Raw genomic sequence first — 27,546 nt, 5'->3', positions numbered from 1 at the left:
GTGCGAGTGAGAAGCAGAGATAAATGAGCTCTGAAACAAGAGAGTACAACTGGATACGATCACCTTTCCACCACCGTATAATCCCTCTGAAAGCGGTTCCCCAGCAGAGTTTGGTTTCTGGGGGGTGGGGCACCCCTCCCAGGGCCATACCTCCATTTTCACATCATGGTCCTTTGGATAGTTCTCGTCTGCATTTTCTCCTGCTGGCGACCGGGGCCGAGTGGAGGCGGTGATGGACAGGTCTCCTCGAGAGATGAGGGTGCACATGTAGGCATCATGGGAGAAGACGTCGTGCCGGATGAACTCACAGAAGAGCAGCACCAGGTTCACAAATTCCACCTTCTCACATTCACTGTTTGGATCCGCTGTAAAGAAACAAATTCAACCAAGAATCAGTTTCCTCAACTGGGTAGGAAAACAAAACAAAACAAAACAAAACAATGACTAATCTTAATATTTTCACTACTTTGCATTTTTTTTAACAAAATAAGGGATTTATTGGAAAATTATGAGGCTCTAGCTTTTTGCACAGAACTGGCACACCAGGTTTTTTGTTATGTTTTAAATTTTTATTTTTTTATTTTGTTTTAACATCTTTATTGGAGTATAATCGCTTCACATTGTTGTGTTAGTTGCTGCTGTATAACAGAGCATCAGCTATACATATATATGTATATCCCTATATCCCCTCCCTCTTGAACCTCCCTCCCACCCTCCCTATCCCACCCCTCTAGGTGGTCACAAAGCATCGAGCTGATCTCCCTGTGCTATGCGGCTGCTTCCCACTAGCTATCTAGTTGACATTTGGTAGTATATATGTCAATGCCACTCTCTCACTTCGTCCCAGCTTACACTTCCCCCTCCCCGTGTCAAGTCCATTCTCTATGTCTACGTCTTTATTCCGGTCCTGCCCCTAGGTTCTTCAGAACCATTTTGTTTTTTAAGATTCCATATATATGTGTTAGCATACGGTATTTGCTTTTCTCTTTCTGACTTACTTCACTCTGCATGACAGACTCTAGGTCCATCCACCTCACTACAAATAACTCAATTTCGTTTCTTTTTATGGCTGAGTAATATTCCATTGTATACATGTGCCGCATCTTCTTTATCCATTCATCTGTTGATGGACACTTAGGTTGCTTCCGTGTCCTGGCTATTGTAAATAGTGCTGCAGTGAACATTGTGGTACATGACTCTTTTTGAATTATGGTTTTCTCAGGGTATATGCCCAGTAGTGGGATTGCTGGGTCATATGGTAGTTCTATTTTTAGTTTTTTAAGGAACCTCCGTACTGTTCTCCATCGTGGCTGTATCAATTTACATTCCCACCAGCAGTACAAGAGGGTTCCCTTTTCTCCACACCCTCTCCAGCATTTATTGTTTGTAGATTTTTTGATGATGGCCATTCTGACCGGAGTGAGGTGATACCTCATTGTAGTTTTGATTTGCGTTTCTCTAATTATTAGTGATGTTGAGCAGCTTTTCATGTATTTATTGGCCATCTGTATGTCTTCTTTGGAGAAATGTCTATTTAGAAATGTCTATTTCTGCCCATTTTTGGATTGGGTTGTTTGTTTCTTTGATATTGAGCTGCATGAGCTGCTTGTATAATTGGGGGATTAATCCTTTGTCAGTTGCTTCACTTGCAAATATTTTCTCCCATTCTGAGGGTTGTCTGTTCGTCTTGTTTATGGTTTCCTTTGCTGTGGCACACCAGTTTTGATTGTCCCACTGTAACTGAAAACTATCGATAGTATCCAGTGTTCTAAGCACCATTTCTAGATTAAAGGTAGTTGTCCCTGGCAAATGAATGATGATTTAAGTAATCATGCAAACACACAAAATTTCAGGTAAGAAAAAAAAAAGCAGGGCTAGATTGCTTTCCTCTGGTTTTACTATTATAACTGCTCATGATTCATGACTCACGACTGTTTGTTCTACTTAGAGTGTATCCGTGTTTTGGGGGAGAGTGGTTTGCACTTTTTCAAAGGAGACTTCACAATAGAACCATAATTCAGATGGTATTGGAAAAAACTAGTGAGTGGGATCCACTGAAAAGAAAAAGGGACAATGGAATAAAAAGGGTCCCAAGATGGAGCTGTGCCATCTTTTAAAATTCATAGCCAGTCTGTTTCACTCACATTATGACTTTTAATATCGCAGCTATAAAACTCTGTGTCTGCACCTTTGAGAGAAGGTTAAAAAATGACTAAAGTACTGAGACTAAACCTACAAAGCTCAGTCCCTGGTACCATCACATTCACAAACACCAATAAAGACAACAGCTGGATCCAGGGAATACTACACTCAGTGCCCTAAACCGTAAGCCTAAATGTATGCTCTCGCCCATCTCCAAAGCCAATGATGAGCAAGCTTGATTCAGAGAAGCAGAAGAGCTTTCTCTGACAGAGCAGTAAGTGGGATCCAGAGCAAGCAAGGCATAGGAGGAGGAAGTTCTTCCCAAATTTCTTTGGTAACAGGAATGGGGACACGATGAGGGGAGCGAAGGGCAAATGTCTGTCTCCCCCAGGACACAAGGTAAGTCAGAGCTGCTGACTTCCATCCCTGACAACGTATTTTCTCCTCTCCAGAATCTCTCCTGTCCTTTCGTTTCTCTGCTGCCTTCTCCAGGCTTCATCACTGCTCCCTACATTCCGACCACCAGCTTGGCTGGGGCTCTTGTTCTCCCTCTAGCCTAGAAGAGCCACCAAGTAACTAAAAGAACCTCACCCCCAGGTGTCACTCAACCCTAAACGAGGCCCTCCTCAGAGGAATAGGAAGCAGTACTGTTTCTTGCTGCTTTACCTCTTTCTTCTCCACAGATGGCTCCCTTCTCTACCTTCCACTCTTTTCTCTCCTGTCTATCATTTGTCACTTTTTGCCATTTTTCTGTTTTTCCATCACCATCTATCCTGAGACCCTCCCTGCTGTCCTTTGTCAGATGAAAACCTCAGAATAAGGTCAAGCCCACTTAGCTCACACAAATGATTTCTTTAAAGTTTCCAACTACAGTATGAACCCACTGGGTGGTTGTTTATTCCCCAAATCCCCCTCTCCCCACCAACAATGGAATAAAGACACAAAAAGAACATGATAGGACGTGAACATCCAAGAGAGTGCAGGCAAGCAGCCAACCATCTTTACAAACTAGTTCCTTGTATCAGAGACCTGCTTATAAGGTACTTTTGTTTTATTTTTTCCCCCTTTTAATGTCAGAAGTTAGAAAATCAGGAATTTAGAAAACAGTGCAAAAAGAGAAAGTTCATAATCACAATATATATATAATAAACATCACAGGACCTTAGCTCCTCTCTTTTGGTAAGAAAGATCTAGAAAGGGGAAATTAGTCCACCAAACACAAGGGAATGAGCTGACTTACTGTTTTAACTATAAAACTCTGGAAATTTTTAAGTCTTTCAAGATTGCCTGATTCTAAAATCACATAAAAGTCTCCATTGAAAATAGGCTACAAAATTTTGTGTGGTGAAATATGCATTATATTCAGTACAAAGAACGTTTGATAAGATTACAGATAAGGGAGGGGGGAGGGTTTTCTCCCCTTTCTGATCAATTCCAAGAAAGGTCAATCCCCTTATCTAAGATCTAAAAGCAAAGAGCTTTACTTACACAACGAGGGGGCCTGTGTATCTAAAAACCTTAGCAGAACATTCTGGAAAACAGGCAAACTAGATCCAGCAAGAGAGGCTGAAGAAATGGACTCCTTCTCATCTAAGACCTCTGATTCACCACATCTCTAAGATTAAAAATAAACAAGCAAAGTTAATTATAGAGGACAAGTTTGAAATGTGTTAGTTTTTTATTAACATTTATGTTTTTGGATAAAACAGGCAAAATTAATTGAGATTTCTGTATTTATTTGAGGGCCATGCATCATAAGTGAATATAATTTCTAAAAGTTGAGGAAAACTGCCCCCGAACAATTCAAATGATTTCAAAGAACCCCTGTGAAAAATATTATTCATGTGAATTATATACTCTGCACAGCACAGTATGAATATCCATTGAATGTGTAATATAGTACAATAAACTGCTCATTACCCCTATGCAAAACTGCTAAAAATAATTTGAGGTTGTCTTCATTTTTAAATAGTTCATGTTTAATGGTATTCCCTCCGAGAAATATTTGCGCATGCATTATTGCGTTTGATTCTTCTGTGTTTGTTTTTGTCAAGCAGTGAATTTACGAGTATGGTGGGGAAGTGTGGTATCAAATGAGAAAACTAACAGTATTCTTCTAATAAGATTCTTTCACTCATCACACTTCACCAAGAAGCTCTCTCAGAACCTCCTGGAATCTCCACAGTTCATGAAACACATTGAGAGAAGCTGTTTAACGTCTACATTCTTAAGGTCAGGACTTGTTGGAAGACTGGTAAAGAAACAGTTTAGAAGCAATCAGAACCTCATTTTCTATTCTTTTTTGATATCCCTCTGATTCTTCCCATTTTCATTATCTATTTTAATATTATTATATTTAGATATGATTTATTCAATCCATCCTCTCTTTATAAAGGTCAAATTTTGAAAATTGATTAATAGAAATCAATTATTTTAAACATTTCAGAGAGAATACATTTTTAGCTATGAATACATTTACACTTATTAAAATTACTGTCATTTATATGTGAACCTCTTCTGAGTGTGTGTGTGAGTGTGTGTGTGTGTGCGTGTAAGTGTGAGTGTGCGTGTGTGAATGTGTGTGTGTGTGTGTGCATGCGTGTGTGTGTGTGTGAGTGGTGGGGGTGTGGGCAGTGTTCTGGGATACACAAGCGGGGAGGGGAAGACACAATAAAAACAATCCAGAAGGAGCAATGAAATTTGAGGAATTCAACTTTAGTTACTGAAGTTTAATCATTGCAATTCGCTGTAGAATATATTGTATTCATAAAGACGTAGGAAAAAAGCAATGAAACGCTTTTCCTAATTTGGCCATTGTAAAAGGGGCCATGTGGTTTACACCTTAGCGTCAATATCCTTAAGCCCCAATTTCAACGACATGGTCTTTTGTATTTGGTGAACAGTGCTTTCCCAACAGAAGGAGATGTCTATGAAAATATTCTTCCTATTTCATTTTTTAATACTGTCACAGGAAGCAGGTGTATTATCAGTAACACAACGCTGAACAGGATGAGCAAGGCCCCTGTTGTCAAGCTTACTCTCACAGGCATTAAATAAGGAGGCAACAAGAGGGCACCAGGCATTAAATGAGAAGCCAGTGAGGAAAGTGAAACAGAGCCGCCTGAGAAAGAGGGGCCGAGGGGTGGGTGCCGTTAACTGTACATCAGGTGGGGACGGAGGAGCTTCCTGAGGAGGTGGTACATGTTGAGCCAGGAATGCTAGACAGGAAGCGACACCTCCGGAAACGGGAACGGCCGTGTAAAGAGGGGGGGACCGAGCGTGCCACCCGGGAGGAACAGCAAGAGCAAAGGCCCCAAGAGAAACACAGGTGTGGTGTGTGGGCGGACAAGGAAGACCAGAGCAGCTGGGGCTGTGTCACCCCGCGGAGGAAGGTCCGGGAGGAGGTGGCAAGGGCAGGTGCGGGGCTCCTGTGAGGCTCTGTGGGTCACGGGAAGGAACCACTGGGAGTTTCAGGAAGGGGACAATGTGATCTGTGCCCATGTTGAAAAGGTGTCTCTGGCTGCTGGGTGGAGGACGGTGGGGAACACGGGAGGGAGGGAGGGAGGGAGGGAGACACTAGGCAGGAGGCCCTGCGGTCACAGCTGTCCAGGGGAGAGGTGACAGCCTGGTCAGATCACACACATGCCTTCTCCAGAGCTGCCCCCGCCAGGCCCCGCAGGCAGAAAGGAAGGCTCACGTGGAAGCTTTCCTTCAACAAAGCTAATGCGGACGAGGTTAGCTTTGCTTGTTCCCTTCTAATCTACTCTGGAGGCTTTAACTGCTCTCTCCGGGGCCAGAACACAATCTCAAAAACGAATACAAATTGGCATCTGTAACCTCACAGTCAGGACTGCCTCAAGAAAGTGTTTCTAGATCCACTACACGTGCGTACATATACACAAATGTATATAATACCAAGTGTACAGACATCTATGTATGTGTGTGTGTGTGCCTTAACCTCTCAAAGGGAGATTTCCACTGTAAATCAGATATTGAAGTTTTATTTTAAAGTAGTCCAGAATATAAATTATTGGCTTCATCGACTTAGAGGGATCCTACTATGGAGTCCTTACGTGAATTTGTATATTCTTCCTTTTCCCTTCAAAAGGGAGAGAAAAAAAAAAAAAAAAGCATAATTAGAGTAAGAAACAGAATCCTGCCCTAAGCAGTATTTTTAAAACAATGGCATCGACAAGGAGAAGGAAAACCCAACCTACCTCTGCCTCGATTTCCGCTTGCCTCTTCTCCAAGAGCTTTGCCACAGCCATGGCCCTGTGCTTGCCTGATCGCTTACAGCTCACGGCCCATTCGCACAGCAGTGTCACCACGGCTTCATCGCTGGGGGCAGCCTAACGACCAACAGAAATGGGTACCAGCCATGTCACCTGATGCACGACACGTAGCATACAAGCCACAGAATATCTGAGGTTTGAAGCTTTCTTCTTATATTGTTTTACATTTGTTTTAGAAAGTGTCCCCAAATCTATTTTAACTGAGGTATAAAGAGTAAAACGTCAGTCATCAGGAAGGAAACCACTTAACTTAGAACAGCTGAATCTGTGACAATTCCAAGAAAATTAAGAGTTTCCTTGTGTATGCTTTCACTTACACAGGATCATCATAAGCCAGCCCCATCAAGCCTCCAGAGCTCAATTTCAAAGGAAACAGAAAAGGAAACCGACCACTTGAACGTCAAGGACAGCTGTTACAAAGCCCAGGTACTTCACTCCACTGCTGAGCCCCTTGGGTCCTCACTCACCGCGCCTCAGTCAACACATAATCCTAACAAGCCAGGCTAGCGGGTCTCCCAGTCCAAGGAGGAATTGGAAGGAACAAACGGGAGGGGAGGCCGGGATGCTGATCAAAACTCACGGCCTTAGAAACAACAAGCATGAAGAGTGACAGCCAGGCACAGAAAGGAACAAGAGTTACGAGCAGACCCAGTTAACAGAGGACGGTAGCCTGGGTAGAGCTCAGCACTGCCACCAGAACCATCAGCTGTAGCTGCCGTGGCCTAGAGATGGGTACCACGGACTGAGGACCAGAAGAGTCAGAGAAAGGCCACAGGGACCCAAGTGACATGAACTGCGGGGGGAGAGGGGGTGTAAGTAAGCAGGGCGATCGTCCCTCCGCACAATCGCACCTTTCCCTGTAGAGGCGCTATGCCAAACACTGAACACCAGCTGCTCGTTTTTAACATCTGCCCCGTTGTATAAACACTATGCCAAAAGAACCAGACAATCACAGTACTGGCATTTATATGCTATGTGAGACGCTCTTAACTTCTTAGAATCCGTAAGCTCAATTAAGATTATGATAGCTAGGGGCACACTCTCAGCAAAAATATACACATACACACAGGTACTTTAGCACAACACTTCAGAAGCTTTGAGGACTCTGAGAAGACATCCAAGAATCCCTGATCAGCTTTTAGATACCAGCAGACAATTCAGATCATGAAAATCAGTTTATTCCAAGATTTTTACCCATCCTACCCTAAGTTCGGTTAAACACATGCTGACTTAAAGAAATGGTATCTGGGGCAGGTATCTCAAAAGGAGCTCTGAGTCTCTTAATTTAAAACAAGAGAAATAGTTCAATTACAATGTATAAAGGTTGAACATAACATTTAAAAAAGAAAGCAAACTGGGAGGAATTCCTGCCTGGATTCAATCCAATCCTGGGAAAAGCAAAAAATATAAAAGTCAGTGCAGTGAAGCACCGCATGCTTAGATTTAGAATATTAAAGAGAAGAAAAGGATTTATTTTTAAAATACTGCCATCAGTTTTTAATAAATTCATCGGTCAGTAATGTGCATTACATCTACATTTACAAAGTTCTTTTCCCTCTGCATCATCAAACAAAATGAAAATGTGCTACAGAAGAATAATTGAGTCACCCAACGTAAGTAATAAGCTCTGCTTGACCTAGAAATGCATAGAGAAAACTATATAAAGGAAAAGACTTCTTTTTAACACATCCAGATATTGACCACTGGTTTGGGGCAGAAATGTGCTAGAAAACAAGTCTTGGGAAAGAGAGAATTCACTTTCAGAAACACTTATTAAGCACCCAGGATATGCCAGGCATTGAGGGAATAAAAATTTTAAAGATCTGGCCCTTGTTCTCAAAAAGTTCACCCTCTAGAGGGAAAAGCACAAAAAGGCAACTAATCATAAAGCAACAAGCTGTTCTGAAGGTGTGGGGAGGAAAGTGACTTAAGTCAAGGCCCCGGCACCTTCCACATCTCATAGGCAATGAGATGTGCCGGCTTACAGACATCTGAGATACGAACTTGAAGACACACGGGCCTGCAGTCTACCCACTGCAGTTGTGGCCTCAATATGTAATTATTAGGAATTAAGTGAATTAAGAACATCAGGGGGAAACGCTGCTAAAAGACTGAGTTATAAAATATAAAATTTTAATTATGCCCATAAACAGTTATACATTTCAAAATCTATTTTCAATCAATAAGTATTTTCCAATCCTGGCCAGATTCCAAAAGTGCAAAGCCCACTCCTTTCTGAATATCAAACAGCCTGCCAAATGAGGCCACTCTTTCCTGAGGATACTGGAGTGGTGGGGAGGGAAGAACTGGCAGGCTCAGTGCTGATTTTAAAAGAAGCAGTAAGCTATTACAAAAGAAGTTTTATGACTAACTTCTCAGAAGATCATACTGGAAAATCAGGTGATATTATACCAACTTCAAGGCAAGCTATCTCTGCAATATAAATAATTACATATTTATATACTTGAGTCATGAGGCATTTCATTCTTCTTTACTCCTGAAAAATTGTTACAACATAAATTTTTAAAATTTAGCATTGCTGTCTGAGGTAACTTCCCATTCAAACATCCCTTTCCCCCCTATTTACTACAAAATTTTGGTTCATATTTTAAGTGGTTTTACCAAGAGGTCTTTTCTAGATTCCACTAATCATCAAAAATGAGGAGAGACCTCTGCTTACTTCACTCTAAACACCAGCTCCAGGGTACACCCCATCAGACACGTTCAAGAGGCATACAGACAGACACCCACGCAAAGATGCCTCATACCCCACCACCCAGAGCCTTGCCACTGCTCTGCTCTAGAAAATTTTTAGAAAATTATTAGAGGATGGCTTCCATTTGTCTGCCAGATGCTATCTTAACAAATTAATTCGAATAACTGTCAAAAGGACATCATGACTTCAAATATGGAAGTTGAAACGCGTTCTCATCCTGTAAACAGATGTCTAAAAATATTGAACTCCCTTTCTTTAAGGCAACCAATAACTGTAGAGTGGAATTTAATAAATATTATTTTAAAACAAAATAACTTCAAGGCAACATTTTGAGGTTATTTAGCAGCTCAAGATATGAACTAAATATAGGCCCCTGCCTTCCACGAGATGGCAATTAAGTGGGACAGACATACATGTATATAAATAATTTGGACGCATAAAAAAAGAAAACGAAAATTATTGCAGAAAGCCAACAACATTTAACAGGAGCAGAGAGAGAGGACTGAAGGGAATTAGCAGATGTTTCTTTTAGAAGGTGGCTTTCAAGAAAAATTTTGAGGAATGAGTTAAATTTCAAAACTGAGATGCACAGGGAATTCCCTGGAGGTCCAGTGGTTAGGACTCAGTGCTTTCACTTCTGGGGCTTGGGTTCAAATTCTAGTTGGGGAACTAAGATCCCACAAGCAGCCAGAAAAAAAAAAAAAAAAAGAGAGAGAGAGACGGGAGAAAAAAATGGAATTAATAAAACAAACAAACAAAAACTGGGATGAACAAAAGGAGAAATAGGTATATGGTAGGCAGAATAATCTCCCTCCCCCACCCCAAAGATGTGCACATCTTCATCTCAGGACCTGTGAATATGTTACTGTAAATGACAAAAGGGGACTGTGCAGTAGTTGTGATTGAGACAAGGGTCTTGAGAAGAGGCGATTACCCTGCATTATTTGGGTGGGTCCAATGTAATCACAGGGGAGCTTGTAAGGGAAAGGGAAGGCAGGAGAGTCAGAGGAAGACATGCGACGACAGAAACAGGAGTCAGAGGCAGGGAGAGATTTGAAGATGCCACGCTGATGACTTTGAAGATGGAGCAAGGGGACACAAGCTAAGGAATGCAGGTGATCTCTAGAAGCTAGAAATGCAAGGAAACAAATTCTCCCCTAGAGCCTGCAGAAGGAACGCAGCCCAACTGACCCTTTGATTAGAGCCCAGTAAGATCATAACCTCCAGAACCATAAGAGAATAAATCTGTGCTGTTTTAAGCCACTAAATTTCTGATAACTTGTTACAGCAGCAATAGGAAATTAATTCGAAGAAGTTTTAAACAAACACACAAAAAGTAGTGTTGAGGTTCAAGGAATTATAGGGGCAGAGGACTGCTGTTTAAATGGCAAATATAGGAAGGCTACAATACAATATTAAAAATCTAGGGAAAAAAGCTTAATGGTAACTCACAGAAGAAGAGTACCACAAACCAGGTAGTAGCCTCATTAATACATTTACTTATTAATTCATCAATAAATATGTATTGCCACCAGGCCTTCTTCTAGGCATTAGATATAAACAGTCTCATATATTACTTTAGAGGAATAAAAGTTGATATTTCCCTTTTGGATGAAATGTCTACCATATAACAAGAGTCTTTAAAATGTTCCCATTATTTGCTTCAAGAATTCAATCTCTGAGACTATAGCTCAAGGAAATTATCTTAAAGTAAAATGATATGAGTCCTCTAGGCATCAGTGAAGCATGATACCAAGATACTGCCCCCGTCCCAGCTCCCAAAACTGACAAAGTTTCCCTCTGAAATTTTAAAGAGTCACCTAAAGGATCAAATCAGAGAAAACCAGGTGACCTTACAGGGAGAGAAAGATCCACACAGATGATTCACAGGCCAGAGAATCTGTCTTCAGGAGTGGAACCATGGAAATTTTTGTGATGGTGGTTTTGTTTTTATTTCTATTTTTCTGCAGGCAAAGAGCAATATTTCAATATCTAATTAAAGACGCATAAATAGGAGAGGCAGATAAGACAGGCTTGTAACGGAACACAGGAGAGGGGAAGTCAGAGGTGCACGATTACCAGCAAAGCTCAAGTCCTCCCAAGAAGAGAAGTTCTCAGACCTCAGACAAGGTCTGCTCTCTGTCCGCCCACCATTCTTCCCTTCTTCCGGGAACAGCACCCTTACTTCTTCTGGGGGTACTACTCCTCCTCCTGCCCCAAGTGGTTCAAGGAGGGGGTTACTAATTGTAGTGCCCCATCCTCTTAGCTTCAATGCGACATTCTGGAGTTGCGCCTTTGATGGGCAGTGAAGACTTTAGGCAATTCTTTGAACACAAGAAAAAAAAAAAATCACTCTATCAGGTACTCATTACATGCACTGCTCTCTGCTCAGTCTTGTAAAATATTTTGGATGATAAAGAGACTAGCCCTGACCAAATGAAATTGTCTGTTTCTATTCTGATCAAATATCGATTTTCAGAACAGGTTTTCTGCAATATATATTGCTTGTTCTAGTCATTACTAAAGTCTTAGCACTTTTAACTGGCCAGAGCAGACAAAACAAAAAATGGAAAGTATCAATACTTGACCTTAAATGTAAACCTTTCAGTCGCCTCTAATGAAAATTTAAAATAAAAAATAACTTGGTATGGGCTTAATCACTCTCAAAATCACTAACAAAGATAACGATGGCAAATTTTCAGGCGCTAGTAACAAAGAGAATGAACATTTATTATTGAGTGCTTACTCAGTTTACAGTCAGACACTATGATGTGTTTCCAGAATTATTTCTTTCAATCTTCACTACCTATGAGCTAGTTATTATGATTACCTCTTTTTACAAATAAGGAAACCAAGGCATAGAGATGTTAAGTAACTTGCCCCAGATCACTCAACTAATTAATGGAACTCTTGCCACAAGATAAATCTTGGGAAATGAACTAAATAAGTAGAGCTACACTGTGTTCAAAGAACCTGGAAGGTGATCTTGACCCTCCCCCAGGGTACATGATGGCCCCGAGCTTCTCTTTGCTCTTGCGCCTCTACTCTGGGTGCTCAGAGCATCAAAGTATTCTGCTCCCTTGTGCAATAATATTTACTTCCATGTAATATGCATCTTTCACAACATAGCTTCATGGCTACTGGCTTTAAATATCCATTAGGAAAGGGAAACACACCTCTCAACTATTAAAGAAAAGTACTTCATCTTCCCAAACACTACAAGCCAGAGTTGGAGTCTTCATGGGCAGCAACAGACAGCTTTTCATACTGGTACTTTGACAGATAGTAAGAAGTTGTTGAAAATACACAGCATGCACCCCCCTAGCCTCTAACTACACACAGGCAAATGGGATACATAAGAAGAGGAGAGAGACAGAGAGCCATGACACATAAAGTTAACATCAGAGAAAAAGCACCAAACTAGGGGGTCAAGAATGTGGGGTCGGGCTTCCCTGGTGGTGCAGTGGTTAAGGATCTGCCTGCCAATACAGGGGACACGGGTTCGAGCCCTGGTCCAGGAAGATCCCACATGCCGTGGAGCAACTAAGCCCGTGCGCCACAACTACTGAGCCTGCGCTCTAGAGCCCGTGAGCCACAACTACTGAGCCCTCGTGCTGCAACTACTGAAGCTTGCGCGCCTAGCACCTGTGCTCTGCAACAAGAGAAGCCACCACAATGAGAAGCCCGCGCACCGCAACGAAGAGTAGCCCCCGCTAGCCGCAACTAGAGAAAGCCCGCACGCAGCAACAAAGACCCAACGCAACCATAAATAAATAAATTTTAAAAAAAGAAAGAATGTGGGGTCTAGCCCTGACAGAAATTAAAATGTAATCATGGCAATAATAATATTAACAACTGTAAATTTTCAACCAGAGTGATAGCAGTAGTAATAACTGAAAATATTTACTGAGCAGATACTGGGTGTTTTACAAACATCATCTCTAATCTCAACAACAAACTTTAAGGAGGTGCTGCGATTCCCATTTTACAGGTGAGAAAACTGAGGTTCAGAAGTTAAGTAAGATGGCCCAGGGCACAGAGGTCAAAAGTAGCAGGACCGGGACACCTAATTTTTTCTGTTGTTCCCATGATGGGTGAATCAAGATCAGTGGCAGCACAAGGAGCATCATGATTGCATGGAAACCTCCCAAGGGGCTCACATGCACCCCAGGAAGCCTGCCTCCCAGCCCACTCCAACCAACCACTGCTCCCCGCTGCTCTGGCCCTGACTTGTACCTCTCTAGGGATGAGCCAGACCTCTAATCTAATTGACATGCAGAAAATGAAACCACGGGAGTGAATTACCAAAGATTTCATTCCTCCTCTGACACTTGCTAGATCAGATGCTTGTACAAGGCAGGGATCTGTCTTTTCCATGATTTTCTTTTCAGTATCTACCACAGTGCCTGGCACACAGTAGATTCTATAGATATCATTAATCAAAGAGTAAAAGCAATAATACAGTGTTACATGAAACCAAAGGTAAAAACAAGGTGGATGGTAGGGGGGAGGGGGGATGGGATTTACGATTTGTTCCCCTCCCCTGACACACACATGCACTTACTTAATATGGAAAAATAGGGGACTTCCCTGGTGGCGCAGTGGTTAAGAATCCACCTGCCAAAGCAGGGGACAAGGGTTTGAGCCCTGGTCTGGGAAGATCCCACATGCCGCGGAGCAACTAAGCATGTGTGCCACAACTACTGAACCTGCGCTCTAGAGCCTGTGAGCCACAACTACTGACCCCGCGTGTCACAACTACTGAAGCCCACACACCTAGAACCCATGCTCCGCAACAAGAGAAGCCACCGCAATGAGAAGCCTGCGCACCGCAACAAAGAGTAGCCCCCGCTCGCCGCAACTAGAGAAAGCCCGCGTGCAGCAACGAAGACTCAACGCAGCCAAAGATAGATAAATAAATAAATTAAATAAATAAACTTATCATTTAAAAAAAGGAAAAATAACTGATTTAATCTAACAGTTGATTAAGTATAAAACACTAGAAACGTTCCCATTCCTAACTTAATGAGTCAAGGATGCTGGCCACAAAACCATTATTTAGCATCATTCTGAAAGACTGAGCCAATGGAAAGAAACATAAATACTAGAACGGATATGGCAAGATTACTACAGTGTGCCTAAAATTCTCCTCCCAGCAACCCAAAGAATTGAAAAACATCATGACTAGAAGAAAACAGACAACTAAAAAGTGATGAAAATACTAAGTAGTCATGAAAAAAACAAAAACAAAAACAAAAAAACCCTGCAGAATATTCTGTAGGAAGCAATCCCATTTATATCCCCCAACGTAGTTGTTAAGTGTTCACATACAAGTACATAAATGCCCAGGAAAGTATACAAAGGATATGGACCAAAATGTACGGTGGTTACTGCTTGTGTATATAACGAGTGTTTGTTATACGGTCTGCCCTGCTCTAATGCTTTCACAACAATCCTATGATTGTTGAGCAAACTGAGGCCAAAGGTGAAATAACTTGTTAAATGTCTCAAAGATACTAGGTCACAGACCTAAGAGTCAAATCTAAGCTATCTGCCTCCACAGCGGGGATGCATGCCAAAATGCACCCCCTTCTGGGCAGAAGGGTGAGACAGGGAGTCCAAGTTGTGGGCTGAAAGGGACTTCTTGATATCAAAAATGTATTCATGGGGCTTCCCTGGTGGCGCAGTGGTTGAGAATCTGCCTGCCAATGCAGGGGACACGGGTTCGAGCCCTGGTCTGGGAAGATCCCACATGCCGCGGAGCAACTGGGCCCGTGAGCCACAACTACTGAGCCTGCGCGTCTGGAGCCTGTGCTCCGCAACAAGAAAAAGGCCACGATAGTGAGAGGCCCGCGCACCGCGATGAAGAGTGGCCCCCACTTGCCGCAACTAGAGAAAGCCCTCGCACGGAAACGAAGACCCAACACAGCAAAATAAATAAATAAATAAATAAAGCCCCCCCAAAAAAATTAAAAAAAAAAATGTATTCATGTACTACGTGTATAGAAATCACAAGAAGAGCGCTCGTTTCGGCAGCATATATATATATATATATATATATATATATATACACACACATATATATATATGTATATGTATAGCTGATTCACTTTGTTATAAAGCAGAAACTAACACACCATTGTAAACCAATTATACTCCAATAAAGATGTTAAAAAAAAAAAACAAAAAGAAATCACAAGAAGAAATAATTTCTATAATGAAAACAAGTGAGAGAGGATGGATGGACCCAAAATTCAAAAATCAGTAAGATCCTTCAACTGTCACCTGGCCTCATGAATGTGGGACCCACCCATAGTGGCAAAATACTAAAATCACTATTAACTCCACTGCAAATCATCATCATTAATGGTGCCACCTATATCTATAATAAAGATATTCCAAATGCAAAGAAAGATTCTCATCATAAGGGGGATGTGTTACATTTTTCTTTCCTAGGAGAGGGCGGGCACAAACTATTTAAATAGATTAAGTCTAATTCATTTCTTATTCAATCACTCAATAACCTAATGATCTCTAGAAACTAACCACAGGTCTGTTCTTTAACAAACAAAGAAGGAAAAATAATTGGCAACTACACCTGAGAAGCAGGTTTCCTTCAGAAATTTAGAAGGTACTTTGTGAGGTTGTTTGCTAATTTAAAATAAGAAATTTCTTAATATACATTGTAAAACAGTACCATAAAAAGGATGGGGAAAAAAATCAATGACTCACTACTGTAAGCAACAGCAAACAAAAAGGACTTGAGATCAGACACTGAATAAAGCTCTTCAATAACTTTTTAATCTGAGACTAAAAGGACATGTTTACAAATGTAATTAATCACTCTTAGTCAACATTAAACAAAATGGTCATATCTGGACAAAAATATTATTCATATTACAGCACCAATAAATAATATGGGATAATACATAGAGCAGTGATATTAGCAAGTCACATGGTTTGCAACCTGAAGCACATTATGGAGATCTGGATGAATTTCAAGAACTGCATAAGGTAAAAATTGGTCTGAACTGCTAATAGAGCGTAAGCCTGTTGTACACAGTCAGGAACAGTATTTCTAACAGTCAGAATCACCATATAAGGCAATAAGCCTAATAAGATTATTAACCACACACTCAGAAGATTTATTATTTAAATATAAGTATGCATTCATTTTTTAAAAATCTTTATACATATGAATGTTTCCATGTGTCCATTTCCAAAAGATATTTGAGACAGCTGATTTTTGATGAGGGAAAGGGCAGTTTCCTGGTCTCACAACCTTAGAATCACTGTTGCTAGTCTTTAGGTCTTGTGACATCTGAGAAGCAAAACATACACCATGAAAGCAAAAAAGACTTCCCTTTTTTTTTCTCTTTAATGCAGCAGTTAAAAATAGTACAACTCCAAGTTCTGAGAAGACAGGAGGAAGATAAGAAAATTAAAACAATTTCTGAGTATTTAAATCAACTGTCATTAATTTCCCCTCTGCCAAAAAATTAATTTGCTATCCCTCAGTTAAATCATAAACATTTAAATAATAATAATACGAATAAAGAAAATAGTTTTGAGAAATACATAACTGCATGATAACAGCAGTCATTTATGAGATGAATTAGAACCACGAAGTAAATCTCTCCAAGTCCATGAAAAGTGCCATGTCTCTCAAACTGAAAATAATTAAAACACTAGACTTAATTTCCAAAAGTCATCACTGCATGGTACAATAAACTTTACTGCTTTCCTCTTGCGACAAATGAAAGAAATATACAGATGAGAATAAGGGAAACATAAATTTCTAAAACATGGTGCTAGGTTCAAATCACTTGACATCCAAAGTTGCCCAGCCAAGAACAGAACAATTGGCATTTACTAGGCGTTTACCATATGCCACCATATGAAGCGGATTCTATTAGTAAGGTCATCGTACAGAGAGAATGACACTGAGGGTGGTAAGTAACCAGTCTGGGGCCCCATCCAGCTACTCTACAACAAAGCCAGGATCCAAATCCAGGTCTGAACTGGCCTCAAGGTTGTGATATCCTACAAAGCCCAGATTTCTCAACTTGAAGACTTTCTAAGGTAAATACTACGTTAAAATTGCCACGCTTTTAAAAATCAGTTAGAGGTTATTACTGCAAATCAGTATGCCCATATCAATGTGGAAACTGTTCATGGCAATTATAAAGGTTCTTCCCTCCTTTTTCCAAAATTACATCTGACACTTGTTTGTTCAGCTACAGGTACCTAAAATAAAATGACTTTTTAAAGCAGCAGCACAAGAAATAGAATGTACTGGTCAAGAATGTTGTTCTGGAACCATTTAGGACTCCAATCCCTATTCGCCCACCAAAGAGTCGGGTATGAGCTTAGGCTATTTACTCAACCTCTCTAAGCCTTGATTTCCTCATCTGTAAAATAGAAGAATAAAAAAAAAATTTTTTTAAACATGTGTCTCATCAGCCATGGAAAATTTCTTACAACAGGGCCTGGCGGCAAAGAAGTACTCAAGAAAAGGCTGAAGAAGGAAAAAAAACACACACCCAAACCAAGAGGCCCAGCCCCATCTAAACGGATTCATTACTGGCCCTCCTCAATAACAGCAAAGTCTAGTGTGTCTGGACACACCACTTTCTCCCGCAGCTATATTAATATAACTGCCCTTGTACTAATAGATGTGGTTTAAGAAGGAAGAAAACAGTAACTGTAAAAGATGAGCAAGGCTTCCTTTGGGTGTCCAGCAGGAAAATGGGTAACTTCTGAGGCACAGTAAGCTCTGGCTGGGCCATGATCAGCACTAACAGTAACTGCTGTAACACTTCAGCACATGGCACCTTAACGGGAAGCCATACGTCTGTGTTTTCCTAGTTCGCTTGACTTTTGCCTCATCTGACCCTCCTATCTTGAGTCCCGGTTTTAAAAAGTGACTTTTTCTTAAACAACATTAAAAACAACAACAAAACCCTAAGCACTGAAACGAGCATGATCTCTCTGACAACATGGTACTCGGCCACCTCACCAGGGTGAGCCAATGCCGTCCAACTGCTTCCCCACTGAGGGCAGAGCCTCTGTGAAAATCCGAGAACGTAAAAAGCCTGATAGATCCAGGCTGTGCCTTATGGATTAGCAGACTGTGCAACGGGTGGAGTTGTGTGTGTGTGTGTGTCTGTCTGTCTGTCTCTGTCTCTCTCTCTGTCTCTCTCTCTCTGTCTGTCTCTGTCTCTCTCTTTCTCCACGGAAGTCCCAAGGGATCATATTCCTTCCATCTCTCTTTCACGGTCTCCCTAAATCCATCAGTCAGGAAGGACAGCAGCTAGTGTTTACTGACTACCCGTTTACAAGCTATAAATATTGAAATGCTTCATCCATATGGTTGCGTGCCACTTTCCCATCATCAGCAGACAGAAGGCCCATTTTACAAATGAAGAAACTGAGACTCGTCAAGCTAAGTGAATTGTCCGTGATGGCACCAAATACATGCACTAACCTGCTGACTCGCCAGCGGAGAGCTCCCCTGTCAGCCGCCCTCCCACCGGCACCTGCACGTACCTCTTGTGCGTCTGAACCTGAGCCACCGGTAAAAGCGACATACTGACTAGATCTCACCACTGCCCTCACCCCGAGCCTTCCCGGCCAAATCTTTCACAGGGGTTGCTGCTTCCTGTTCATGGTCCCAGCAGCCTTTTTATGAGCACCCAAAAAACCAATTAAACACCTCCCGAGGGCTTGCTGGGCCTCGGCGCGGTGCTGGAGGCGGGTGGCGTGCCGCTGAGCAGGAGGAAAAGTGCCCTGGGCCTGTGGAGCCCTCGGCTCACAGGAAGAGACACGGAACAAGCACAGCCCATGACAGGAAAGACACGGAGCTTCTGCCTTGTGGGTAGAATCCTGCAGCCACACTGATGTGGAGCTGGCCCGGACCAGAGCTGAAAGGAGGCCTGTTCTGGACTCTCCATTCAAAAACACCCATGTGAACTCATCACACCTGTCCAGGGAGCACTTGGCGAATAGCCTAGGCATAAAATAAATACAAACAATAAATCCATAGGTCTGGATTTAACAGCAGGGGAAGAGGAAATGCACATCTGCCGCTGTTCCGACCAGCTTCGGCCAGTGCAGCTGGTTTGGCCTTGTCATTACTCAGGAGAAAGTCTGCTTCCTCGGGCACCACACAGAGAAGGGAAAAGGCCTCCTTTTGACTCTCCCTTCTGTCCATGTCCTCAGGGCACCCCAAGACGCAGCTGCAGCTGCTTCTCCCCCCACGCCCGACACAAACGAGGGGAGAAGCCAAGCGGAAGGAAGTGGTCTGGGGGCTCTGGAAGTTGAAGGGGGCACCTCCCGACCCTGCTGCTCAGAGGTGAGGTCAGCAACGCAACCCCTGCCTGTGGGTCACACGTGACAGACTCAGGCAGGGCTTGGAATCAGGAGGTCCTCACGGCGCCCACAGTAAGCCCCTCACGTGGGTATCGGGTTCCTCCGCCTCTAGCACGCACAGCAGAAGTGGTTCTAAGACACTGAACAGGAAGCTACCTGAGTCAGTGTTGCATAAAACACGTAGCAGGAGCTGGAAAGTGACAGGCAGCTGAGCAAACACGGCCCACAGACATACGGCTCGACCGGCAGAGTGGTTTAAGATTGGGAGAGTTTACATACAGATCCCCACATCCAGGTTCTCCCGAAACACGGGATGATCAGGCAACAGTGGGTCTACAAAACCAAGCAGAAGCCAAGGTAGGCTGCCCTGTTCAGAAAGGACAGCCCCTTTCCCGGTCACCTGGGCCCCACCCTCTCGATGTCCCGTACACAGCAGCCCACCACATCTCACGCTATACTGAATGGAAAGCCACGTAGCGCAAATCTAGAATAAGTAAACAGGATTAGGGATTTTGGTAAAACTCCCACCAGGGAACCCTGCTGTCTTGACTCAACACTAGGGCAGAGAGCTCAGCGATGCAAAAGGACACCTTGAATTTCAGGTATCCCTGCTGTCCCTCCAGATAGCTCACCTCTATGTATTAAAAAAAACCTTAGTACTGTTGAGGCCTTTTATCTAGGAAAAAGTCTTTATTACAAATAGAGAGACTTAAAGGTCTCTGTCCCAGAAGGACACAGCAACACTCTAACCTGCGTCAGTAAGCAGAGAATTAGGTAGACTTATCATCAGTGTGCTCTACAGAGATACTGAGGCATCTCTACTGAGATTCACTCACAAGGAGTTAGAAAACACACTCGGTCTGCACCTCACTCTCAACATCCTGACCTCCTACTTGGCATCAACGGTCTTGAACCTTATCTTTGAGATGCAAGGTGCTGACTTACAAATTATTTTAAAAAGAAGAATAGCCTGGAACAAATTCACATCAGGTTCACATGAAGGTAGGATAAGGAAAGGTTTTTGGTTGTTGTTTTACCTCTTCTTTCCACCTATGCGTTCTCAAAGGCGAGTATGAAAATCAAAGATATTTATAATCAGTTAACTATACAGTGTTCCTTCACACAGCACAGGGAAATATAGCCATTATTCTGTAATAACTTTAAATAGAGTATAATGTATAAAAATATTGAATCACTATACTGTACACCTGAATCTAATATTGTAAATCAACTATACTTCAAACAATTAAGTTAAATTAAGTGTTCCTTCAAGATGGGTACCATGTGTTAAAACTTACCTCTGCATTCCTGATGCCTCCACAACTTGGATATACCATACATGCTTTCCATTGTAAAAGGAAGAGAAAATTTTTATTTCTCCCAAAATAAGGTTGAGAAAACATTATTGAAAATTCTGTCCTAATAGAGCAGTTCAATAATGAGACACTGCTAGGAAAGCATAAAATAAAAATTGTCTGTGATGCTTAACTTTATGTGTCAACTTGGCTAGGCTATGGTTCCCAGTTTTCTGGTCAAACTCCAGTCTAGATGGTACTGTGAAGGTATTTTTTTATAAAACGTGAATAACGTTTAAATCAGTAAACTCTGAGTAAAGCAGATTATCCTCCATAATGTGGGTGGGCCTCATCCAATCATTTGAAGGCCTTAAGAGAAAAAAAAAAAAAAAAAAGAAAGAAAAGGTTCCCTGGGTCTCCAGCCTACTGGTCTACCCTGCACATTTCAGACTTGCCAACCCCTACAATCACATGAGCCAATTCCTTAAAATAAATAAACTTCTCCCTTGTTTTCATATAGTATATATATATATATATATATATATATATATATATATATATATATATATATATATAAATATAATTTTTCCCCCTATTGGTTCTGTTTCTCTGGAGAATCCTGTCTAAATACATTGTCTACAGATTTTTCAAAGACCGGGACCACAAGGATTCATTCACTGCTCTCTGACACGCTAAATATTAGAACACATTCCCCTTAAATTAAAACCAAACCATTATATAAAGCCCAATCACTAGATGAAGGATATTCTGCTAAAACTAAAATGATGGGGAGTGATGATCAAAGCGCTAAGAAAAATCTTTTCAACCAGTATACTTAGATAGACCAGCCCAGCGGACAGTTCATTTTAATAATGGTGGGTTATTGTAGTCCAACAATAGAATGATTTCAGGGTGTAGACGCTTTCATAAGATATTACACTTCACAGAAAAGGCTTTGCCAGAATTTAGTGAATAAAAAAAGAAGAAAATATGCTAAGAAAATAAAAGGTGAAAAGAAGAAAAGAAATATTAACTCTACCTCTTGGTTATCTTTGTTTTGGTTTGCCCAGAAAATCTTATGATAAAGTGTCTCCATTGAATTGCTGGAATCAGTTCGGTCAAAACAGTGTCGATCCAACACCTCCAACGTGTGCAAAACCCGACTAATGGTCACCCCTAGGTGCAGAAATTAAGCATGAAGTTAAGAAGGGCCAAACAAAGCCAGAATAGCATAGTACAAAGTCATCATTATGTGGGACAAAGGGAATTTTAAGACATTATCATTCTCAGCATAAAAGAATTGCCAACAAAATCAAACCTGACATTCTAGACAGCCAGGATCTAAAGGGCATAGACTGAAGAACGTCCTCAAAATGCACTAGGGGGCTAAGTCCAAAAGCATCCTTATTCAGAATGAGGACTGATTTACAAGAATCAGAAACACGGCACAAAGTCCAGCGTTCCAAAGCGCTCCTTCTTCTGTTGTGTTCTGTACCTGCTGTTGACTCTTGGCACTTGTCAAAAGACCACCGAACTTCCACTGCACGGCCTCTTTGTTTTATCTGCTGTTCTACCTCATAAATCCTTGCCCGAACCTGAAAGAGAATCACTTCTAATTAACTTGTGCTTGGAAAGCCACAATGGCTGTCTAAATCATGTCAGGTTTTTCCACACGAGCAGAACATCCTCCAGTGAGCTATAATCTCGATTGCACTGTAGGAAATTCAGCCTGCTGCCCAAGAAGTGCCTTTTAAAACTTACAAGTGCTGATTCAATGCCAGTTTTCAATAATAAATACTCACAAAAATAAATGCTTGCCAAAAAAATCTGTACAAGTGAAATATTTTCAGGACATCAGACAGAAAGGTAAAAGTTCTAAAATATCATCTTTGGGCCATTCTTCTGTGTATGAAAGCAACTAGCCACACTTCATTAATTTAAGAAAACTGCTTGGTTTTAAAAAAAAAAAACAAAAAAAACAGAGCTCTTGTTCTAAATATTTGTCATGGTCTTGTGGTTCAAGTTTCTTCAGTCTTTGAACCAAATAACCCAGCACTAATAAAAACATATAATAGTTACTAAATATCCAGACTCCTAACTCTATAGTGTATGACTATACTAATATACAGACTACTAACTCTGGGTGTCGTGGTCATGTATTAGAACCACCACCGTTCATTACTGCCTGGGGGGCAGAACTGTCCACAAGAACAGCCCAGCAAGAGGGTGAGAAGAAAAGGAGCAACGTGACAAACTTCTGCAGTTCAGAGAGGCTACTGACTTCCCCAAGGTCACCTGGAGAGATGGGGGGCAGAGCTGGGAACGGCCCCCAAGAACCTGAGTTTGCTGTAATCCAGGCTTAGCCCACTGTGCTGTGATGCCTCCCAAGAATGAAAACACCCAACAAACCACTGTAACAGCAAGTCTACCTGCTGGTTGAAAGCCGTGTTCCCGCCCGGCATGGGGAGGCTGGAGGGGGCCACCTGCAGCAGATCCAGGGGCGAGCCCGGGTTCGCGCTCTTATTGTCATTTGTGGAGTAGTTCCACACCAAGGCACTTGGGCAACAGAGAGTAACAGTCTGGAAATAAAGCAGGAAAATCCAGACGTTTAGAGGAAGGAGAAAAGTATCACAACAGCTTAAGGGTCATAAGCAAATTACAGTTTCCAACCAGTGAGTTTAAAATCTGAATGTCTTACCCCATTCTCAACTTCTCAAGTGATGAGACAAAAAACTAAGATAGAATTATTCTTTTGAATAGGAGGAAATACACCTACTGAGAAATTAAGAAATGTTATCATCTAAAACCTAGGAAACTTAATAAAAAATGCAATAATTGTCATTTTAAAATTGTCACTTCAATTTATTTCATGCAATTAAAAAAATGAAATGGAATTAGAATATGTAATTTCTAAGGTTGTAAAAGCTAAAAAGATTTTTTTTTTTTTTTAATCTCTCAGATAACGGTGCGATAAGCAGCCTCATAAATGCTGGGCAGGCAGTAAACCTGGATGGGGGGGGTGGCACACTTTTTCTATAAAATCCAGTTCGTAAATATTTTAAACACCTATAGTCCCTGCTACATACTCTTCCTTTTTGTTTCAATAATGCACTGAAATGTAAAATCTATTCTTAGTTTATAGGCTGGACTTGGCCTACAGCTTGTAGCTTGCCTACCCCAACCTTGGACCCCTGTAGACAGTTTTTACTCAACCTTGCTTGCACTTTCTATGACCATCTTACTTACACATCACAACAACCTCACGAGGTAGGGAGTGGTATTCCCCAACTGTACCAAAGAGGAATACGAGCCACAGAGGAGATGAGCAGCTGGGCCAAGGTGATTTCAGCACACAGGCCTGGAACCACTACACTAGTCCTGCTGCCTCCTAACTGTGGATTAAATAGTATAGCTCCTATTTAATTAAGCACTCACTCTGTGCTGAACACTGTCCTGGAAACGACAGTGTAAGAACTGTCTCCATCCCCCATCCACACATGGGAAAACAGAGCCTCAAGGTTAAAGTTACTAAGCAGCAGAGAAGAGGCTAAAATCAGGACTGCAATGATTCTAATGAAGATGTCTTCACCATGATGCTATCATGCCACTCAACCACCAACTGCATCAGCCTAGAGAATGAATGCAATATTTCTTTTCTAAAATGCAAAATTAATTATTAAAAAACTAGAATCTGAGGCCCAGGAGACATCTTCGTGGAACCCAGATGGCAGATATGAATAATGTCAGTCCCTGAACCCCACCAGTGCATCGGTCTCCGCTGGCCCACACCCCGATCTCCTCCGTCCCATCCGTGAGCGTGTGGGGTTCTCGTCTCCTGTCCACGAGGGAGCCCTTCCCTGTGTGCTTAATTCTGAAGCCGCCAATATCCAGGGCACTGATCCATCAAACACCCACCCCTCTGCTCCTAATCTTAGACTCGCTCTCTACCAGCTTACCCTTAGCTTAGGAATACGTTCAAGTCTGTCCATCAAAAAACAAAATTTTTTAAAAAATCTCCACTCACCTCGCAGGAATCTCTACCTCTTCCCTTTATAGGCACGATTCTCAAAAGAAGAGGGATCATTTTTTCTCCTCATTCTCCATCGTTCCTCAACCCACCTTAATATGGCTCCTCACCCACCATTCACTGATCATCAGTGACCACCAGGTTGTCAACGACAGTCTCAGCCATCTTCTTATCAGACATCCCCAACCCACTGGCCACTGCCCGCTACTAACTCCTACCGGCAACTTTCTGCAGTACCTAGAGAGGCAGTTTGGCATGGTGGTTAAGAGTGTGGACTCTGGGTCCAGACTGGGTGTGATTTCCAGCTTCGCCGCTTACTTGCTGTGTGACCTATGCCACCATTTCATTATTCCTGTTATGGGAATAATATTGGCTCCTTTCCCATAGGACGGTTCTGAGAACTAAATGACACAATCTATGCTACAACTCAGAACAGTGCCTAGAACATAATAAACGCTATTAATATCATTACAGTTGAATTATGACAATATTATTCTCGTCATCTTTGTTCATGGCAATACTCTCCCCCCGTTCTTCTCTCTCCAGTCTGGCCAGACTTTCCTGGTCACCTCTGTGAGCTTCCCCTCTGCTATCTCTTAACCACTTGTGCCGCTCGGGTCCACAGGTCGTCCCTCACTACCAACCCTTTAGGTAATCGTCCCCTCTCAGGGTCTTGACCAGCCGAGTGGCCCTGAGTGACCCAAATCCACACACCTGGCCCTGTCTGCCCGCATCTTCAGAATCAGACATGTAACCACCTCTTGAACATAACCACTTGGAGATGACAAGGGATAAAACAGTCCAAAACTGAACTTACTTGGACTCGTCCAAACTTAATTTTTTGCCTTGTCTCTCTCTCCCCTACCTCCCCACTCCCACAGATCTTCCCTCTACTGTGGCCAAAACAATCTAACCAACCACACAACTGACCATGTCACTCCCCACATAAAACCCTCCAATGACATCCTCATCGTAAGGCACAGAGGGGGTCTTCTACACCCTGACCCTCAACAGGTTTCACACTTTATGTATTCTATTAAGACCAACCTGCACACAAGATGACTGATCAACCCTCCGGGCCTTTTCCCACGCTGTCCTTCTGCCAGGAACACTTTAAGCCCATATTATAAGCACTGGTCAGGATCATTTCCTTCAGAAAACCTCCCTGAATTCTAGGTTGGCCTAGAAGTTCCACTTCTCAACTCAGCCCCCTGAACATCCCTCCACCAACCAGTCCCTTGTCACAGAACGTGGAAACTGCCCTTGTATGAGCCCGTCTGTTTCCGGACCAAACAGTAAACTCTACCAGAGTAGAGACCGTGACTCCGTAGCCAGCCCTGTCCCAAAGCCCCTTAGTAAAGGGCAGGACACATGAGAAGCCCGAGAAATGCGACCTGAACACGGACCTGTGAGCTCCTAGAGCTAGGCAAGGCTGTATCTCACTCCCAGCGGCATCAGCCCAGCTGCCGACACGCTACCAGATGTTCAAGCAGTGATGCCTGGCAGCTGAACAGAGCATGGTAAACCTTCTGGACCTTAAAGACTCCCAACTCAAGTTGTTTCCTGCACTGAATGTTAACATAAAACAGGAAGGGCCAAGGACTTACCTGCAACATACAACTAAGTCCATAAACCAGGGGGCCGTGCTGTGCACAGGAGAGAAAGTCGGAGAAGGCCAGCTGCACGGGGCTCATGCCGGGGCCGGGGGGGCCGGGACTGGGGGCCCCGATGCCCGAGCTGTTTGGTCCTATCATCATGTGGGGCGAGTGGGCGGCGAGGAGGTTGGGGCCATCGCTAAGCAGCAGCGCAAGACGCCGGGCACAGAAGTAGGCAAGGCGGCGGGAAAGGTAGGCCGACTGGACAAACTCATCTGAATACTGAGGAGCACAAGGACACCAGACTTCAGCCATGTCTTAGGCTACTCGGTGAGACAGCTATCGTAACACAGGCTTTTCTTCATTAAAAACAAACAAACAAACAAAACCCTTCCAAAGTACTATATAGACTGGTGCTGCCCAACAGAAATATAATGCAAGCCACATGTGTAATTTTAAATTTTCTAGTAGCCATTAAAAAAAAAAAAAAAATCACAGAATGATGTATTTTATTCAGCCCAATATACCTAAATCTAAAATGCTATCATTTCAACACAGAAAGTATTAGTGAGATATTATACACTCCTTTTTCCATACCAAGTCTGAAGCCTGGTGCGCACTTTAAATCAAGAGCACATCACAATGCGAACCTGTCACATTTCAAGGGCTCACGAGCCACGTTTGGCCAGCGGCTACTAGAGTGGACAGCACAGATACGGACGTCTCCGGGAGGACACAGGGCACTAGTACGGTGTGGTCTCCGGGAGGGTACCGGGTGAGAGAGAGAATGACTTCTCAACTAGATACTCTTTCGTATTGCTGGAATTGTCAAATGCATGAACTACCTTTCCAAGAAGTTTTTGTTTTTAAATAAATTTCATCCAGATAGCCTAAATTTTAACAGATCTTAGGCCAATCATGAAAATAGGCAGTTCCCACCCCCAGTGGCTCAAAGAATATCAAAAGAATGTAGAAGATCCTCTGTATCCTTACAAAGAGACGATTTGTTTTGTTTTCACAGAAATCTGTGTGAACAAGGAGACAGTATTTAAAGAGCTGTTTGCTCAGCTCAGGGAAGGGGGGAAATCAATGCAGGTAAGAATACTTG

General features: G+C 42.3%; 1 protein-coding gene across 1 annotated transcript in view; it reads right to left on the bottom strand.

Moving 5' to 3' along the window:
- The window catches only part of MED12L (mediator complex subunit 12L), a 317,602-nt gene that overhangs the window by 223,247 nt on the left and 66,809 nt on the right, over positions 1 to 27,546 (bottom strand). Inside the window, exons 8-14 of the mRNA XM_068545632.1 lie at positions 26,451 to 26,720; positions 23,246 to 23,395; positions 22,312 to 22,411; positions 21,856 to 21,992; positions 6,360 to 6,491; positions 3,631 to 3,757; positions 151 to 365 (exon numbers count right to left, since the gene is read on the bottom strand). Coding sequence (XP_068401733.1) covers positions 151 to 365; positions 3,631 to 3,757; positions 6,360 to 6,491; positions 21,856 to 21,992; positions 22,312 to 22,411; positions 23,246 to 23,395; positions 26,451 to 26,720 — 1,131 coding nt within the window. The remainder of the gene's footprint in view (positions 1 to 150; positions 366 to 3,630; positions 3,758 to 6,359; positions 6,492 to 21,855; positions 21,993 to 22,311; positions 22,412 to 23,245; positions 23,396 to 26,450; positions 26,721 to 27,546) is intronic.

The sequence above is a fragment of the Eschrichtius robustus genome, chromosome 6, assembly GCF_028021215.1.
Source record: "Eschrichtius robustus isolate mEscRob2 chromosome 6, mEscRob2.pri, whole genome shotgun sequence".
Lineage (NCBI taxonomy): Eukaryota > Metazoa > Chordata > Mammalia > Artiodactyla > Eschrichtiidae > Eschrichtius > Eschrichtius robustus.
This window is presented reverse-complemented; position numbering and strand designations above follow the sequence as displayed.